The sequence below is a fragment of the Canis lupus genome, chromosome 5, assembly GCF_003254725.2.
Source record: "Canis lupus dingo isolate Sandy chromosome 5, ASM325472v2, whole genome shotgun sequence".
In the NCBI taxonomy this organism is placed as follows: Eukaryota; Metazoa; Chordata; class Mammalia; order Carnivora; family Canidae; genus Canis; species Canis lupus.
Window position 1 is genome coordinate 29,432,643 of NC_064247.1, and position 13,078 is coordinate 29,445,720.

The following is a 13,078-nucleotide window of genomic DNA, read 5'->3' on the forward strand; positions in this document are numbered from 1 at the left end:
CGATCCTGGGACTCCAGGATCACGCCCTGGGCCGAAGGCAGGTGCTTAACTGCTGAGCCACCCAGGTGTCCCAAAATTTTGTTTTTCTAAGATCATGAAGTTTGCAATTCATCTTCTGAGAACTGAAAGCGTAAGAGAACAGCTTTCCTAAACCAAAGGACCTTTAAATGTTTTTAAAGGTGCATTGTTTAAAACTAGTTAAAAAAAATCCGAAAACCAAAAAGTACAGACAAGAAAGTATTTGTTCCATATGTTAACAAACTGAAACTCCATGAACATTTTACAACCTAAACGGATGAATGGTCATCAAACCTAGGAGTAGGACCTGTGGGTGAGCAGCTTTCACCACAGCTCCATGAGGCCACTGAAGAGTACCTGCAAGCCCCTGCCTGTTGTGCAGTGTGTCTACAGGAGGCACCACCGTACATTTCACGTCCTTAAGCTACAGTCCTTAAAAACATGTGGCCTTCAGGAGCTGCTGCAGGAAGACCAGGTCCCACATCACTGGGGCTGCTCCAGAGGACGACCCCCTTGCATGCCTTCCTTCACGACTCTGCCACATTACATCACTGCGCTGCTTCACAGCGCAGGCAGAAGCAAACACATGACTGGGAACAAGTCCCCCATAAGTCCCCATGGCCCAGGTCCTCCCACAGGAGCCAGCTTCGAATGCTGGAGCTTCACAGGGTTTGTCATGGGTGAGGGTCATTCACAGTGCAGTGCCTGGCCCCCAAGGGTACTTACTTACTCATGGGGTCAGGACCAGCCCCAAGGGGACGCCCGTGAAAGCCACAAGCAGCTCTCACCCACCTGTTGAGAAAGGGATCCGAGCCACTGGTCGTCATCGTCCTCAGTTCCTGAGACATCCCGGGGGAAGGCACTGGATTGGGAGTCCCGCCATCCTGCTCCAGTGTTGGTAACTGGCTACGAAGAGCTAGTTCCTAGAAAAAACAAACAGCAACATGGTCAGTCTACTGCTAACAAACTCTTCATTCAATTTAAAGAAATAAAATGCACATGACCGTGCCAGGTACAGAGTTCAGGTGTTAAACTCTGGTCAAAACTAATAGGTTACCCGGTCAGAAACACCAAGTTCTTTTGCACTTAAGTCACATAAATTCAAAGTCTATCTTGTCTTACAAACCCCTGAACAGATACACAGGATTCCCTAAATTCATTTTGTTATTTCTCTTACTTTGGCAGACCCTCCCAAACCTGTCCTATGGGAAAGGATGGGAAGTGTGGTCTTTCAAAAAAGAATGCCTCTTATAGTTTCTCTCTACTCACCAACCCTCAGCTGATTTTTTGTTCGGCACCAAGGAGTCAAGGCAAAGTCGGAAAAACCACACCAGGTGATAAGCGATAACCACACCAGTGCCCCTGGCTGTCCGGTGTCTGCACCTGACCTCACACTCCTCCATCCCCAGCTGTGCTCAGAGCCATCCAACGTATCCTCAGCAGGACTCTACCTGGATTGCTCAGCAAAGACCATGGGTCACTACCACCCAAATGGCTCTAAAGGGCCTGTCCCAATGGCCCAGACCTCAGTCTCAAATGTGTCCAGGACCTGGAAGCTACATCACCTCATCCGGCCATCCTGACATTGTCCTCGCTCACCTTTCTCATCCACCCAGGCACCCCAACAGCTCCTGCCGTGCCTCTCACACTCCCATTAACCTCTTGTTTGTGGGAGCACAGGCTCCCTTCTCCCTTGGCTTTTCTGATTTGACTAGAAATGTGGCTTTTTATTGCTAAGGACACTGCCTGGCTGTTCAGGAAGGCACACCTGAGGCACCCCGACTCCTAAACCATCAATTCCGCCTCGTGCAGAAAACACTGCTTTTCACTCAGCTTTAGGCCTGCTGAATACACCGTCCTTTACACTGGGGTTTCTTAACTGGAGGATCATGACAGAATGCAGAGGGTCTATGAATTTGGGTGAAGAAAATTCACTTTTATTTTTACTAACTTGTAACTGAAATTCAGCATTCTCTTCAAACACAGATGACAACACTTGTATTTGTCATCCTCTTACTTTGCATCCATGGACAGCGTTTTCATATCCTACTGTAGTTGCAAATTATCTTAAAATACCATTTATGCTCATTACCATTTCAATAGTACAAAAGTTGTAAGACATGCTGTTAGAGCTTGTTATTTACAGATTAATTACTAGGTCACATGGCAGCTCCTCGACCACCTGGATCTCAAGGACCTTCACCTCCACCTATCCGAATCACCCGCTTGCTTGGCTGAGACCATGGGACTTAAGTCTGCAGGCCTGCCTGGGATGAAGACCGGCGTGTCACCTCCCTGAACCGTGTGCACCACAATCACTATCAGTGCATCAAGCTTATGGAACAATCTACCCCTGAGGGTCCTGCATCTCCGGCAACTCTGGAATGGGTGTAGCGATTTCACCCCCAAGAACTCTTGCACACACTCACCCTGCTTTCTCCTCCCACCCAGCTCCTGCATGACCTCAATCCCACTCCATCTGCCCTCCAGCCTCAGGGACTCTACTTCATCTCTTACGATTCCAGTCGACTGGCTCTCTTTTTTTCCCATTAAAAAAATAAAATAGTGGTTTAAGTGACATACAACATTGCATCAGTTTTAAGTATACAATGCAAGGATTTGGTATTAGTACACGCTGTGAAATGACCATAGCAATCCTCTGTCTAGCTACCATCCATCACAACACAGAGTTACAAAAAGTCTTTTCTTCGAATGAAGATTTTTAACATTTATTCTCTTAACAACTTTTAAATATGTACTTATTATGCAGTATTATTAACTATAGCTAATAATTATAATCATTAACTATAGTCACCATGCTGTATAAAGTATGAACCTTTTGACCCCCTGGCAACCACCAATCTGTTCATTTTCTGTAAATTTGGTTGTTTTTTTTCCTTCAATTCCACTTATGAAGTAAGATCACATAGTATTTGCCTTTCTCTGACTTATCTCACTGGGCATAATGCCCTATATGTTCATCCATGTTGTCACAAATGGCAAGATATACACATCTTTATCGACTCAATTGTTGATGGACGCTTAAGTTGGTTAAGTGATTGACAGCTGAATGGACACTGAGGTTTGCTCCACAACTTTGTTATTGTACAAAATGCTGCAGTGAACAGAGGGGTGCATGTATCTTTTTGAATTAGTGGTTTTTGTTGTTGTTGTTGTTGTTTTCAGAGAAATACCCAGAGGTGGAATTGGAAGATAGATTATAGGGTATTTTTATATTTAGCTTTCTGAGGAACCTCCATACTATTCTCCAGAGTGGCTGCACCAGTTTGCATTCCCACCAACAGTGCATGAAGGTTCCTCTTTCTTCAAATTCTCGCTGACCCCTGCTGTTTCCTGTGTTGTTGATTTGGGCCATTCTGACAGGTGGTATCTCATCATGGGTTTCTTTTATAGGATTTTATTTATTTGAGAGAGATTGAGTATGAGGAGGAAAATGGAAAGGCAGAGGAAGAAGCAGACTCTCTGCGCAGGGAGCCTGGACACCAGGCTCCATCCCAGGACCCCAAGATCATGACCTGAGCCACCCAGGTGCCCTGGTTATGGTTTTGATTTCTGTTTCCTTCATGGGCCAATTCCTGGTTCTTTTTCTCCTTCCCCATGAGCTTGAATTCTGAGCCAATCATGTAAAATACACATAATAGGCCCCTTTCACATCCTGAAATACACACATAATTTCATCTCAACAGAGCAAATTGCTGCCCTGAATGAATGTTAAAAGCGTGCTTACTTCATTTCTATACTGAGACTGCTAAGAAATGCTAGAGAAAAATCAAACAGCTACTCAGACTATTATAAATTAATGGTCTTTGGCCTCGAATGGGCCTTTGTACCACTCTAATTTTTTTTTTTGTCCTTTGGTCACCGTTTTCTCACACTCTCATGGTCACCACCCAGCATCTGGCACACGCTTTCGAGTCCATTCCCACCTCTCTCCCATTGAAGTGAGAACACTGTAGACATCATGGAGTCTGGCTTTCTGGTTCTCTTGCCATCCCCACCTCCCCACAGGATCATTCAGTCCCACGGGTCTGTGTAACTCCTCTTCCTGCTAATGAGCAACCTACTCTCCTAGTGGCTTCTGGGGACCTAGGTCATCTATCTGCTCTCCATCCTCCCATCTCCTCCTGCAAAGTGATAAGTACCGTAGAGCAGTGCCCTGCACTCCCTGTGAGGCTATAGCAGGACCTCAATGCCATGTCCTTCCATATGTGCTTTTTGACTAGAACCCCTTTCTTTCTTCCCTATTAAGACCCCATTCCTTTCCCCAGATGACTCTCCATGACGATCTCATCTCCACCTTCGGATTTGATTAGAAGTGATGGTTTAACAGTCTTGGGCATATATGGAACATGTTCTTAGCACTTACTATGCATTATTGTAATTATTTCTTCTCTGTCTCTTAAGGGCACATTGAATGAATGAATGGACAGTTCTGGAGCATAAAACAGTAACTTCTAATGCTCTGAAGAAGTTATGCTGCTATTAAAACATGAGGATACAATCAGAAATAGACTTGAAAATGAATAAAACCATAGGCTCTAGATGAACAGGCAGCTGCAGATCTTCCAAACAATGGGAGTGCCTGCAGATTCCTTAAAAAAGCCTCATTCGTGTTCCACTATCAAAGGCACACCTGCTTCTACGTAGCAAGCACGAGACAGGACATTAAGCAGTAAGTCATTATTAAACTGATAAACTATTTTCACAATGTTTTTATAAATTTTTATTTTACTCTTTTTGATAAAATTCCTACTTTTTGTGATTGTTTTTTGAAGTGAAAGCTAACTGTCCTGTGGTACTTTGGATTTTGCCACTTTGCTTGTTTGAAGCTGCCGAATTTCTATTTGTCGCTGTGTCTGACAGCTGAGTTTCTACTGCCAGCAGGCGGTGCAGAACCAACTATGCATATTCACAAAGGAAGCTACTTTGGAGACATGCCTAAGGAGATGCTCAAGGACCACAAAATGAAGTCTGTATCTGATCTAAGGCCCATCTAAGACTCGTCTAAAGTGGGCCTGAAAGAACCAAAGAGAAAAAACCATTTTACTTTTACAGGTGGTAAGAGGAGGCTGATGGCATCATCAACCAAATAGGGACGAATCTGGCACGAACACAAGTATAATGTCACTATATATATAGATGGTAGGAGCCATATCAAGGTACGAATATTCAGCTCAGTTTCCAAACTTCTAGCAAATAGAACAGGACTGATGAGACCCCCTCCGTGATTTCTCAACAGTTTTACTGAGGTATACTAACTTGTACACCTACTATACAAAAATGGGTATTCTTAACATAGCTCAGTATTTGCTGAAGCAAAATTGCTGAAAGTAGACTTGATAGCCACTTCCCCAAGTCATTAATTCTTAATATTTTCATTTCTTGTTAATGTAATTTATTTCACTGGGTTCAACAAAGAAGATGAGAGAATTTTGTTGACATTTGAAACAAATGGTCAAGAGACAGAGAACTACGCACTGATGGGCAGGACCACAGACCAGCTTACCTCCCCTCTTGACTGATGACTGGAGCTCGAATGAACATATCAACCCCCACTGCTCTCTTCACACAAGCACACCTACGTGTGCCACACACACAGTTCTAAGGAGGAGAAATCTGTGGCAGCATCCTATTCCCCAACTTCCTGTATCAGATCCCAGAGGAAAGAAGAACATGGGGAGCACAAGTGAAATCACAGCTTTCACTGACAGGAAGCTTCACACGTCCTGCATCCGTAGCCAAGAACTGACATGTGAGAGTGAACACACTTACATAAAATTAAGAATTTTAGAAGTAGAATACTGAAAATTTGCTTCAGAGCTGTATAGACCTTTTGCTAGTGACTTTAGAGAAAAATAATTATAATATGGATAAGCATGAAATGAAGTTACATAATCTGAATTTTTAAATATCTGGTTACATAATTTTAAAAAATTATTTAAAAAATACATTTCATAGAAATTTTCTCCATTATACTAGTTTTAAATATATATATATATGTATGTATATATACATATATGTATATATATATATACACACACACACATATAAACCTATTATACAGGATAAGTCTACTCTAGTGTGATAAAGTAGCTTTAGGAAAACACAGTTTGGACGAATATGGACATTACTTTGTAATTGGGTAAATCTGGCATAGCTGTTTCAAAAACAAGCTTTGGGACATAACTGGATCATCTGTAAAAACGGATTTCAGTTGAAATGGTTCATGTTGAAAGTTATGTCTATCTCTAAGGAGTTTTTTTACTCTGAAAAAAAAAATGCCTAAAATTAGAATATTAAGCTAAAAATACAAATTTGTTAAGCTTCTCTTTTCCCCTAAAGGTAGAATAAATAGTTTGACAGATTTTCAAGAATGAAGAAGTTATAGGAAATTTGGCCAAAATTTAATCATGCTTCTGTATTTCTTTTTTTTTTTTTCATGCTTCTGTATTTCAAAGGTCAAAGAATTCTTTTAGAGTATTTGACTTTTTCTAAATGAAGCAAGTATTTTTAGCTCATATTCTTCTGTAATAATACAAAAATGTGGCAGCTTCTCCCATTGATCTTGTAAATCTTAGCTCATCTGGGATACATTTGGAGCCACAGCCATCTGTAAAAGAGACGGTCCTGGCATGGTCCAAAGGGAACTTTCCAGGGTGGTTTGTAAGAGAAAACACAGCTTGCCTGTGTATACAGTGGACTTTCATGGGCTCGGGATCCAGCCACGAGCCACTGGTCTGTCCTTTGTATTTTCCGCTCCTCTTTCTTAAATAGCAGCATCATTTCCCACAGGGTCAAAAAAAAACACTTTAAGGTAATACATATCTGATCATTAAAGTATTTTGGCCTCATATAAAATCAGTACTTTGGTTCACATTATTTAGAAAAATAAGGAGAAAAGTGGTAGAAGTGGTCGGCAGTCTGGAAACATTTAGGACAACGGAAAAATGAAAGAACATTAATGAATCTCAAAATAATCGTGGTAGGTGAAAAGTTAGGGTTCCAATTTATAGAAAATTCTATAAAACACAATGTCAACTTTCAAGCCTTTCTTAAAGCAATTTTGTCTTTAGGAAGCACTAAGCTATGAAACTGTGCTTCCATTTTAGGGTGACACATGGCACAGAAGTGCACGTTGGTTTGTTTTTCTCTGGGTCATTGATTTGCTTAAGGAAGTTTAGTTTAGTGAACTAGAAATCCAAATTTAGAAATGGAGAGTAACTCTAAAAATACACAACTTATAATAGTTTGTCTCAGTGATAGCAGTGTACACTACAATTTTAAAAAGAGTAGAGAAAAAAAGCCATTTCTTCCGGCTGTTCAAGACAGGCCTCATCATGCCCTGCTTTCCAACACTGCTTCCAACAGCCATAGCATATTTCATTATGTCTCCAGCAATTAAAAACATTTAGTCGATGTTTAGAATGTTTTTTTAAAAAAGATTTTATTTATTAATTCATGAGAGACACAGAATGAGAGAGAGAGGCAGAGACATAGGCAGAGGGAGAACAGGCTCCACGCAAGGATCCTGATGTGGGACTCGATCGGGGTCTCCAGGATCATGCCCTGGGCTGAAGGCAGAGCTAAACCGCTGAGCCACGGGGCTGCCCTGCTTTTTGTTTTTTAATGTGCGTGTCATTTTACTAAATCATCTTCAACTTCACAATATCTTTGACTAAAAAAAAAAAAAAAAAAAATTGTGTGTGTCCCTGGACCTGGGGACTATTATGACACTAGACTCTGAAAGGTGATCTCCAAAACAGACTCACTGTTTGCTGTTTCCAGCACTACTCTGGGATTCAAAATTCCTTCTCACAGAATTAGGTCTTCTGTAATTTTTGTTAATTATAATGTCAATTAAAGTAAATAAACATTATTTTAATGTTCTTCAAATTATAGAACATTATCTTAATGAGTAAAACAAATGAGATAATCAGAGTTTGCAAGTGTGGGGTTTATACAGAGTTTCAATGTGCCTATCCAAAATAAAGTATGAAAGATTAATGAGAAAACACTTAAATGAAATTATGTTTTATTCAATATTAGGACTTCAAAAAGAGGAGAGATAATCTTGAGAAATGTTAACTGGACTCTGAAACAGCTTTCCTAGTGTCTGCTAACAGGAAAGACAACTTGGAGGAACAAAAAGTCAAATTCTTTACTGTTACTAAATTCAGGGAAAATAAGCTTGATGGCCATTGTTTTCATGTGGCTCTGAACAGTGGTGTTATTTTGCTCCAATTGGCCCAAACTATGGACATCTGACCCTCTTCACCAGTGCAGGCTAACAGTGTGGGGTCTAGGGCCCTCCACCTGAATATAACGGGTTTTATCCCTCACTGAACCAGTGACTGATCCTAGCGTGTATTTATTACTACACATTAGGAACGGCAACTATACAGTACTCATTCGCTGCAAAATGTTTGCAGCTATAATTTTATGAAGATTGAAGCAATTATTTGCTCAGAAATGAAGATATCCAGACACAGCAGTCTTGTTTCTATGCTTGAAGTTGTATCAGGAATCCTGAGAAGGGCAATGAGGATGGGTTTCGCCCTAGGCCCTAGACAATCTTAATGGGCGGAGAGGGAAACACGAGCAGAATCAGGGCGACAGGGCAGAAGAGGGCTCACAGCCAGAGAAGAAAGGAGAGAGCGAGGAGGCCATAGCCTGGGGAGGGAATGGGGACGCCAGGCTGTCGAAGCACAATCTCACTTCATCTCATCTGTACTGGGGAGCCACATTCTCAGGCACAAGAAGGTAAAAACGGTCCCCCTCCCAGTGGTGCTGCCTTCTTCAAATTGTTTTGTTTCATAAGACCTTGAAGCAAAAACTGTGATGCATCCCTAACCAACACTCCCTAAGGGTCTCCCAATTTACCAAGGGGTAACTGATCTACTAGAAAGAGATACAGCTAGAAAATTGAGCGTTAAAGGCTCAACTCAAGGAGCAAAGATGACATTTATAATTCCAAAAAGTTTCTTCCAAGAACAGAAATAGCTTTTGAAACATAAAAGTAATGAATAATCAAAATGAAATTAAAAATTTTAAGTACTCTAAAGACAAGTTTTTCCAAAATTCTGCACACAAACTCTAACAAAATAAGCGGATAATTTTTACCTTTAACTAAAATATACTTATGCCTTTAAGTTGTTTTTATTTTCCAGAACTCTGCATTAACCTCGCCCACACTGACGTCTGTTTACAGGACCAGAGAACCTGACTACGCATCTGTGCAGTTGGTCCTATTTGAAAAAAATAAGAAGATAGCTTTTGAAATGACTACTTTCATAAACATTTTGAAGTTTGGTATCTTTCCACATCCCACAGTGTATGAAGTATATAATTACAGATATAGAGTAATGGCACTGATTTCATGTTGCTTGCTAACTCATGTGCACTAATTCCTATTAGAAAAGTAAAACGAAACTTTGAGCAGTGCCTGGCACTCAAATACTGAGTGGATCTGTCCCCTTTCCTCCATTATTCCTTTATATGCTCTGGTCCTTGAATGGGAAAGCTCCTCCTGGCTTTCTTGTTACCCTGGCAACCCTACATAAAGCCATCTTCACTTCAGACAAGATCCTTCTTTGTCAAACAGTTCCTGGTATCCACCTTAAAGCCATCAAGAAAACAGGTGAGAACACAGATGCTCGCCCGACAAAAACACCACCATATACTGCGTATTCTGAGCCACTCCAAATTTAACATTTATTGTCATTCCCACAACTGTCAGGTAAAGACATGGACAAATAAAAACTTCTGTAGCAAATCAGTATTTCATTATCTAACATATTCCAAAGTTGATTTTAAAGAACCTCTTTCAGGTTTCTTTTCTGGCTTAAATAAATCTAAAGGAATCAAGCCTATAATTTTAATACCATGTAAGTTTAATAGAAATTTTGTTATTTATAAGTCTCACCTTTTCTGAAACTTTATGACTAAAAACAAGTATCTAAGAATTCCCGATAATTTTAATAAGAAGTACCATTTACACTGGCACTCAAGTATGAAATAAACCTTGAGGTATTTATTTAACAGATCTACGGTTTAAGATCTCATTAGGGGAAAAAAAAGAAACAACTTCGGGCATAGAAGACTTTTTGCTTGAACCCAAATCTCATTTGAGTTAATTTCTGCTCCTATATTAGTTTCCACTTCATTTATTACAAAGAAAAACCTTCTTTCAGAAGCACTTCAGAGCAAAAGCAAGGGAAAATATCTTCACTTTTTGAAGATCCATGCTATGGGCTCTTCTCAGTCCTGTGTGGTAATAGTGGCTCTCACAGCAAGGATATGCTCTACTCTATCAGACAACTTCCGTGAGTTATCCCTTTCTTGATTTCTTAATTAAAGAAGGCATTTACGAGATAAGGAGTAGAGTCTTTCTTCTCTCAAAGTTAACTGGTCTCTACAGGAACTGTCTCTGACTTGATAAGCATGATACTATGACGCGCACGCGATCGGTATCCAAAATGAGTGGACTTGTGCCAACCCCTGCTTCCACAGCCCATTGTGACACACATACATCTTTAGCTCCGTGCAGAACAGCCCCGGAGCACTCGAGGCAGCACATGGTTGCTTCTCCCCACCTGGAAAAAGGGCAATGACCTCCTAGCTCTTCAGTCCTTTAAATCTTTTGAACTCTGAGCACAGACAATCTGTTTTCAAGACTGAGATTCTTCCCTTAAATCAGATAAATGTCTGAGTTAGGACAGTAGCCACAATCTCCCCATCTAAGTAAGATGTTCTCTCAACCAGTAATCTCTGGGGTTCATCCGGGAGAAAAGTTGATAAACAATAAAAAACCCAAAACATGACCCAAGCAGACGCTTCCTCTTTTGGTAATTGAGATACTCTTCCTTTGGAATGCCCTGAGAAGAATTTTTCCTCTAAAAGTACCATTTTGACTCTCTTAGGATTTCTTAGTCTACCCAAGGAGATCATCTGTGCCATTTTGTTACTGTTCAAATGGTTAATTCCTATAAATCATTATAAATACTATTTTAAGCTAGGCAAATGAAAATCAGGCATGCCCCAAGGTTGACAGGATGCACACCTAAGATATAATACATATCCAATATGTAATAGAGCAAGACTTCCATGGAATCAAAATGAGCACTAGGACTCTCTGGAAGCAGCAGGAGGAAGCAGGCAGTGTAGACTTTCTGGGAATGGCAATGGTAACGTTACATATTTGGAAGAAGATGGCTCAAGTGTTATACCCTGGGCTAACGGTCAGTGAGGACAGGCCCCTGGAGCACAAGTTTCTCGCTTTCCTAATTTAATATCTTTTTTTTTTTTTTTTTAAATGCTAGAACATCAGATAAGAGCCTACCTGACATTTTGGAGAATTTGCTGTGCTGGGACTGATATTCCGCATTGCCTAAGAGTAAAAAATAAGATGGATAAAAATTACTTTAAGCCACATGGTTTGGCTATGTAGGCTGACTTACAAATTTCATCCAGACATACCACCATAGCACAGAACTCCCAAGCCAGCCCAAGAAGCAGCAACTGAGGAAGACAGTAGCCAACGGAGTCACCACATAACAAACTGAAACCGAGGAATACTGAACAGCATAGCATTGAGGACAGGACAGCAGGCTTTAGGTGTCAGACTCAAACTCAACCTCAAACACGTGATGTTGGTCAGGGAGGTTCTTTGCTTCTGAATATTAGAAGAAGCAGGAAAAATGTAACTCGACATTCTGGGATAAGAGCAACCAACAGAAGAAGAAATTCATAGAAATCCAAAACTTCAGACTTGCTGAATTTATACTGATTGCCAAAAAGCAAAACCAAAAAAATCCTAATAAACAGACTATTAGTATGAGAATAGAGCAGGTCTGTCACTTCAACGGGAGAAGAGACAACACAGTTGGTGACAGAGAAGAAACACAGAAGTTGCCTTTAAAGGAAGTTAAGCTGTTTTGTCTAGGACCCATCACCCACAGGAAGAGAGTAAGACTTAGGAAAATTCTCTGAAGGAAGAGTTTTATAAACAGCAGCATTGCCCACCAAAACAAAACATCACAGAACAAAACAAAAATTCCAGTCTGATTGATGGCATACAACAAAATGATGAATGGTAACATTAACAATTACGTAATTTTTCTTAATAAGATTTCTTGGTTTTGACAGTTTTCAACTCATATCTGACACTGAGACTTGTCTGTACTGAGACCATCTAGTGATCAGTAACAAAGTGAAAAGCAAGCATCGAAAACAGGCTCTTAGCTGATCTCTTCTAACAGAGGCATAATTATACTCTTGATGGTGCTACCTTGTTCTGATGATAAAGATTTAAATGAAATATATCTTTCCTTTTAGTAATTGGTTGGAAACTCAGAGGTACAATAAATTGTGTGAATATGATTCCTTTCTCCACCTTGTTGATGGCAGATAAAAAAAAACCATCTTTCGAGACTACTCCCTGACATGAAACATGGGAACATGTGCTCTCTCGTCCCCGGGCTCGCTCGGGGTGCTAAGCACTAGGCTTGCACTGACCAATGGCTGACAGCATAGTCTGTCTGGGACCTCCAGGGCTTATCTTTCATCCCCAGGGCTCAGGCTTCAGTGACCATACCACGTCCATGGGTTTCCAGTGACACTCCTGTGTCCAGAAAAGTGGAGTGTCATGTTTTTATTTCTACACTTGGGAGGCTACAATTTAGTGGGAAAAATAGTGAATACATGTGTTTCATGTCTGTGGACAGAATACCAATGAAAAATGAAAATGAGAAGCTGACCATTCCAGACACCCTGAGGAGGACAGGACTCGGGGCACAAGCACCTTCTGCCTACTTTCAAAATTGCACTGTTTCTATGGTCAAAACAATTTTATGAAAACTAAAATATATACTGCTCTGATAAGATTGCATGCCTGGTCCCTCCCAAAATAAGAGACCGTAAAAACCTGATTCTGCCAGGGGGCTGTCTAATCTCCTGACAAAGGAGCTCAGCAGCCATATCCTGAGATAAGACTCATGGAAACCTCCGTCCTACCTGCCATCCTACCTGCCATCTCAAAGGG

At 40.7% G+C, this 13,078-nt stretch overlaps 1 protein-coding gene across 13 annotated transcripts in view; it reads right to left on the reverse strand.

Moving 5' to 3' along the window:
• YAP1 (Yes1 associated transcriptional regulator) overlaps window positions 1-13,078 on the reverse strand; it is a 105,265-nt gene that overhangs the window by 7,471 nt on the left and 84,716 nt on the right. For 7 of the 13 annotated variants that reach the window (XM_049110045.1, XM_035716244.2, XM_049110046.1 and 4 more), the window contains 2 exons: window positions 11,378-11,425; window positions 811-941 (listed from right to left, as the gene is read on the reverse strand). In XM_049110045.1, the coding sequence (XP_048966002.1) occupies window positions 811-941; window positions 11,378-11,425 (179 nt within the window). The remainder of the gene's footprint in view (window positions 1-810; window positions 942-11,377; window positions 11,426-13,078) is intronic. The other 6 variants (XM_049110047.1, XM_049110048.1, XM_035716247.2 and 3 more) reach the window with 1 other exon arrangement.